Here is a 6,974-nt window from a genome sequence, read left to right on the forward strand (position 1 = left end):
TTGAAGCATCAATCATTGATTATTGATTTGTTCCTGTCAGATTCCAGGAATTCACTTTTCTAGACTGGGTTGAATGACCTTTGACCTGCTTGACATGATGGGGATTTCTACACACTGGGGTTCCGAATGCTGTCCTGTTCTGACCTCAGGTCAGCAGGTCCAACTCAGTTACACAGAGGGACTAAATTAAACTCTGGATCCAGGAACAAACTCAGAAAATATTTATTAGAACAGAAGATATGAACTTTGATTTATGATCAATTATAGATAATTATTCACAGAAATATCAATAATTCTATAATTACATACACCAATGTTTCCAGTCTGCAGCCTTCAGTCTGTAGAAAACCACAGAGCTCCTTCACTCCAGAATCTCCCATCTTGGTTCTGTTCAGGTCCAGTCTTGTCAGATGGGTCGATTTGGACTTCAGAGCTGAGAACAGAGAAGTCCATCTGGTCTTTGAAAATCTGCAGCCCTTCAATCTGAATAAAGAATAAAAGATGAGCTGAAGCCAACAGGATGCAGTTAAAACTGAAATATGAACAAATAAATAATAAAAATGTAGAACATTTATTTTCCTGAATGTAAAAGAAACATGATGAACTGATTCTAACATCTGATCCAGTCAAACTGGTTTAAAGAGTCCAAATCAGCAGAACCAGAACATTTTATCAAAAAGAAACTCAAAGGTTTTCTGAAAGTTTCTCAGGATTTTAAACTCAGTCGGATGTTTTTTCTCTCTCCATGTTTCCTTACAGGCTCTGTATCAGCTGACTGCTCTGTACCTTCATTTATCATCAGATATTTTATGTCTCCAGTTTTTGTTAATTAATCTATTAATGATGTTTTTCTTGCTGGTTGTATTTTAACTGTTCTGAATCCTCCATCAGAGACGTTGCAGAAATGGGAACATTATCATAAAGGAACAACCTGATTGTAAAGATGAGTCATTTTTAAATCTATTTTCCAGGTGAACCACATGAGGATGATTTCAGTAAATGATGAAGCTTGATGCACACAAAGCTTTACAAAGGTAAGATCTCACTTCCTGTCCTACAAAATAAGAGCTGAATCAAGATGTTTGAACTAAATGACTTTAACACCATAACCTTCACAAAGTCAGTATTTACTGCAGGACTGTTAATTAATGATCTTTATATTATTTCTGTCTCCTTCATGTCAGGAACTCAGCCAGAAGACTGTGGTCATCCTGACAGAGTCTGACTGTCAGAACAAACTCAGATTTCCTCTGGAAGCTGCTCTCAGTGGTTTGGAGGACGACTGACTTGTAATTTGCTCCATCAGTGGAATTGACACTAAAATGGAAACTCATCACCTGCTTCCATGTTGTTTTGCTTCCTGCCAACATAAAACTCCTGCATGAGCTGCAGCTCCATATGAGCAGGCAGTCGAGTCCCAAGAAAGCTTCCCTGTTTCTAGGAACCATTTCATCCAGAGTTGGTCGACTTTCTCTGTCAGACGGTGAACCTTCAGTCTGAGCATGTGCAGAACCTCCTAACACACCTGGTCCAGATTCATGTGCTGCAGTCTTTGCTGGTTCTGATGTGTGGACCAGAATACTCATGTCTTGAAGAACCTGCAGCCTGTTAAGCTCAGAGAAAAACTCAGTTGTATGGATTTTTAAAAACAAAGCCTGTGTGCTGTGGTGGCGCAGGGGCTAAGCACAACCCACATATGGAGGCCTTAGTCCTCGACGTGGCTGTCGCAGGTTCAATTCCTGGCCTTGGCTACCTTTGTCGCATGTCTTCCCCTTCTCTCATTTCCCACTTTCCTGTCAATTAACTATCAAATAAAGGCCACTAGAGCCAATGAAGCTGAAGTTGGTTTCTGATTGAAGATTCAGTTAATGGATAAAGGGCGTTTTCATTCTCTCTCTTTTTGCACCTTGACCTTTGACCTTCTTTAGATGAGGGAGATTTCTACACACTGGGGGTCCGAATGTCATCCTGTTCTGACCTCAGATCAGCAGGTATTGGAGAATTGAAAGGTGGCTAAACTCTTAAATATATAAGCAAAAGAAATAACGCATGGAAACGTAGTTCTTGCTGCTAGGGCATAGACGAGCCGAAGATTTATTACACTACCACGGATTCCTCATTACATTTTCATCAGTTCAATACTCAAAAATCTTCCAAAGTCTCAACAAAAAATCTTCTCATATTCTTAGCATCACACCTTTTTATACACTCTCATCTTCACTGATGTGAGTTTGGAAATTTCATCCAGTGGCGTTGCTCTACTCTTGATTTGCGTAAAGATTCTGGCGTGCCTTATACTCAGTGTGTGTTGGACGACCTTTAAAATATTTGAGACCTCATGAACCCAATATCTGCTCCATTTCAGAATTGCTGAATAGGACAATTTATCTCAAATTGTTGTTCTTATCTGTCCCATAGCCATCATTTCCAAGTCATTTTTGGCTCCATTTGCGCTTTGGAGGCAAATGGAAGGAAAGGAATCAGGTCAGTTCGACCTAAAGAGGTGTCAAAATCCTTTTGCAAAAACAACTCCTTAAATAGTATTTCCGCTCTTACACATGTCCAACTCAGTTACACAGAGGGACTAAATTAATCTCTGGATCCAAGTCCAGGAACAAACTCAGAAAATATTTATTAGAACAGAAGATATGAACTTTGATTTATGATCAATTAGATAATTATTCACATATTTTATAAATATATAATTACAATACCCCAAATAGTCCAGTTTGCAGCCTTCAGTCTGTAGGAAACCACAGAGCTCCTTCACTCCAGAATCTCCCAGGTTGGTGCTGTCCAGGTCCAGTCCTGTCAGATGGGTCGGTTCGGACTTCAAAGCTGAGAACAGAGAAGTCCAGCTGGTCTTTGACAAACTGCAGCGATTCAATCTGAATAAAGAATAAAAGATGAGCTGAAGCAAACAGGATGCAGTTAAAACTGAAATATGAACAAATAAATAATAAAAATGTAGAACATTTATTTTCCTGTATGTAAAAGAAACATGATGAACTGATTCTAACATCTGATCCAGTCAAACTGGTTTAAAGAGTCCAAACCAGCAGAACCAGAACATTTTATTAAAAAAGAAACTCAAAGTTTTTCTAAAAGTTTCTCAGGATCGTAAACTCAGTCGGATGTTTTTTCTCTCCATGTTTCCTTCCAGGCTCTGTATCAGCTGACTGCTCTGTACCTTCATTTATCATCAGATATTTTATGTCTCCAGTTTTTGGTCATTAATCTATTAATGATGTTTTTCTTGCTGGTTGTATTTTAACTGCAGCTCATTGCTAAGTATGACAGATGTAAACGTTTTATTTCAATCCGTCTAATTCAGTTTTACAACATCCATTACAGCTCAGATTCTGAAAGTTGATCATTTTCTCATTTTGTGGTGATTCAGTTCCTGAACCATCAACTAGAAAATATTGAGTCTTTTCTCTGTCAGATTGATTTGGGTCATTTAGTTCAAGTTCTGAATCCTCCATCAGAGACGCTGCAGAAATGGGAACATCATCATAAAGAACAACCTGATTATGAAGACGAGTCATTTTTAAATCTATTTTCCAGGTGAACCACATGAGGATGATTTCAGTCACTGATGAAGCTTGTTGCACACAAAGCTTTACAAAGGTAAGATCTCACTTCCTGTCCTACAAAATAAGAGCTGAATCAAGATGTCTGAACTAAATGACTTTAACACCATAACCTTCACAAAGTCAGTATTTACTGCAGGACTGATAATTAATGATCTTTATATTATTTGTGTCTCCTTCATGTCAGGAACTCAGCCAGAAGACTGTGGTCATCCTGACAGAGTCTGACTGTCAGAACAAACTCAGATTTCCTCTGGAAGCTGCTCTCAGTGGTTTGGAGGACGACTGACTTGTAATTTGCTCCATCAGTGGAATTGACACTAAAATGGAAACTCATCACCTGCTTCCATGTTGTTTTGCTTCCTGCCAACATAAAACTCCTGCATGAGCTGCAGCTCCATATGAGCAGGCAGTCGAGTCCCCAGAAAGCTTCCCTGTTTCTAGGAACCATTTCATCCAGAGTTGGTCGACTTTCTCTGTCAGACGGTGAACCTTCAGTCTGAGCATGTGCAGAACCTCTCCTAACACACCTGGTCCAGATTCATGTGCTGCAGCTCTATTTTCTGTATCTGGTTTGTTCAATACAATCCTGATCCTCTCTGGGTTTTATTTTTAGGTCTTCTGATAAACGACGCTTTATTGGGGCCTGCCTATCGCAATGCATAGGGAGAGCAGTCACTGCCTCATGGAGCAAGGCAGTCACTGCAAGTCAATCATGACATCACACCGAATGCCTACTCCGGTAAAGTGCTTTTGAAATTTTTCTAGGGCTGATGGTTTTCTGTCAAGGTGCTTCAGAGTGAAATCTTGTGACAGGGTAACCTTCAGGCACTCCACCATTCATTTTCAGACTTTTCTGAAAAATTTCAGAGCTCAGCGCACACCATTTTTCTTTCATTGCTGCTATTACTGTGAGAGAGGTACAGACATTGAGTTGCGGTACTCTCGGAGATGACATATGCTTCAAACGGCTTTCGAATACATATTACGGTTCCTGAATGGGAAAGAGTTGTTTGGACTGCTTTTTTTAGTGAAACTGTCTGGCTCAAACCATCCCCTGCCAACTGTCACTCACAGTTGACAGTTGGCAGAGGATTAATTACCGTAGTAACAGAACACAGAGAAGGGCAGAGCTGCGGCTTAGGACTACAAACAGGCCATCTCTGGAGATCTGACTATGGCCAACACTCAGTTAAAACAGAAGGGTGAGCAGAATGTCAGAACTACAAACATGGCGGAACTGTCAGTTACTACAGAGGAGGACTAAGATGGCATTCAGAACTACTTGCTGTTTTGAACAATATATGACTGGTTTAACCCAACCACTGTTACACATGGGATTAGTGTTGCCATTTAAAATGAAGCTTATTGAAAATTTCTAAATAAAAGCCTCTCTTTTTAGCCTTTTTTTTTTAGCCTTTTACCTAAATTAATCTTTTAGCTATTTTTCTTACCTATTAACTATGTTAATAATACTGAACACTGTATGGAGGAAGTGCATGTAAGACAACATGCCAGTGATATACCCCACAAGCTACTCACAGCATTCATGCTAAAATTAGCATTTTGGCTAATTTTAGCTTATGTATGAATTTTAACATTCTGAATGGTGCAAGTCCATGTTAGTAAACATTCTTGTGATTCTCCACATGGTACTCTATAATTTTTTAGCTAAGCTTAGCATTGATGCTTATTTTTAGCATCAGAACGTTGGGTCCAAACCGATGGGCACACTTTGGCAGGCCCGGGTTAAATTTCTTCGTGAATTTTCTAGTTTTAAACATTGATCACCTCATTCTATCATGAGCTAGCATAGCTTTAGCTAGCACAGCTTTAGCTAGTATAGCTTTAGCTAACATAGCCTTAGCTAGCAAAGCTGCTCTCACACACAACAGCTCAACTGAAATTTATTCAGTTTTTTGCTGATTATTTGTTTGTAGTTTCAGTTTAAAGTTCCCAGTTTAGTGACCATCATCCTTTATTGATCCAATAATTTAACTGTAAAGTTGGGCTGTTGTGTTCAGTGTTACTTTTAAAAAGTAAGTTTAATCAGATTACTGACTACTCCTTGAAAAAGTAACTAAGTTAGATTACTGACTACTTGATTTGGAAAATAACTAAGTTACATTAAAAGTAACTTTCTTAGTTACTTTCAGCAGCTGCCAACAACAGCGCTCCACCACCTGTGAAAATTACATTGAGCTTTGCCAATACTAAATTGGAAGTTATTTTATAATAGTAACATCAACAATGTATTTCCACTTATAAGGTTGAACTGAAGGAGAGAGTGTTTAATAGTTACAACAGTACAACATTTTTTTTTGCAATTTGTGTGTTGCACTATTGTCTGGAAAACTCTAAAAAGGATTTTATAGCACCCACCCACCCTGCCCCAGCCTCCAGGTTCTGTGTTGTCAGAGCGCAGCGCATAGAGCTCCTCCTGCGGCTCCACAACTCAGATGGCTGCACAGATTTGTGACACTTATCTTAATATTAATTATTATAATGGTGTTTAGCTGCACAACTTTACAGACTCGTCCATTCTTGGCTGTTTTCACCTTTATTGCGCTGTTCATATTAGTCTCGATGTCTGCAGTTTTCTGGAGCGCAGCACGAAGGTCGACGACATTCACAGCAAATATATTAACTTCACATTAACTAAGACACGGCGGGATGTTTCATCTGGGAAATGATAGACAGGGAGAGTCTGACGTAAATGACCTGGATGAGTCTCTGCTTATTTCCAAGTCCAAATGAGTAACTTCACGTTTAAAAACGAACCCAAAAAACCCAACCCGCGACCCATTAAATTTGCAAGCAACCTTAGAAACAAAACTAGCCCAAAGCCGCTTATAATAATTGGACTTCGCGACAGAAACTCAAAATAGTTCCTGTTTTTCCAACAATGAAATGCTCATCTCACTTCTCTCTCAATAGTTTACATTTCTGTCGCTGCTGATAACTGTCACATACAAACGGTGGTCGCTCCCCAAGATGCATAGAGGAAATAACATTAAATTACAAACGAACATAGTAACGCAGAGTAACACAAAGTGATTTCGTTAAGTAACTGTAGTTACAAAGTAACATATTAAGTAATGCGTTACTGACATCACTGGTTGCGTTAATACATTTTGTTGTGATTTAGGAGAAGCTGTGTGTTTCTTCTTCATGTGTTCAGTATTTGCTGGTTGAAATGTTCAGATTCTCTCCTTCATTCGTTGCTCTATAACAGCTCAGCTCATCAGGCTGCTGCTCATAAACAATAACCTACATAGACTGAAGGGTTTGGCTGCTGGTTCCTGATAATCAGCTGGAGACCCGACTTGGTAACCGGATCAGAACCACTCAGTTTATTCATGAATGGCCTTGGGTTCTTCT

General features: G+C 39.2%; 1 protein-coding gene across 4 annotated transcripts in view; it reads right to left on the reverse strand.

The window, feature by feature from the left end:
• LOC103150935 (protein NLRC3-like) overlaps positions 1-6,974 on the reverse strand; it is a 50,544-nt gene that overhangs the window by 22,998 nt on the left and 20,572 nt on the right. The window contains exons 7-8 of one of the 4 annotated variants that reach the window (XM_016681039.1): positions 4,613-4,614; positions 7-402 (exon numbers count right to left, since the gene is read on the reverse strand). The exons of 2 other annotated variants lie outside the window; for them this stretch is intronic. In XM_016681039.1, coding sequence (XP_016536525.1) covers positions 276-402; positions 4,613-4,614 — 129 coding nt within the window. In that variant the 3' untranslated portion in view covers positions 7-275. Of the gene's footprint in view, positions 1-6; positions 403-4,612; positions 4,615-6,974 lie in introns of those variants that run through there. One more of the 4 variants, XM_007570718.2, reaches the window with a different exon arrangement.

The sequence above is a fragment of the Poecilia formosa genome, unplaced genomic scaffold (genome assembly GCF_000485575.1).
Source record: "Poecilia formosa unplaced genomic scaffold, Poecilia_formosa-5.1.2 Scaffold266, whole genome shotgun sequence".
Lineage (NCBI taxonomy): Eukaryota > Metazoa > Chordata > Actinopteri > Cyprinodontiformes > Poeciliidae > Poecilia > Poecilia formosa.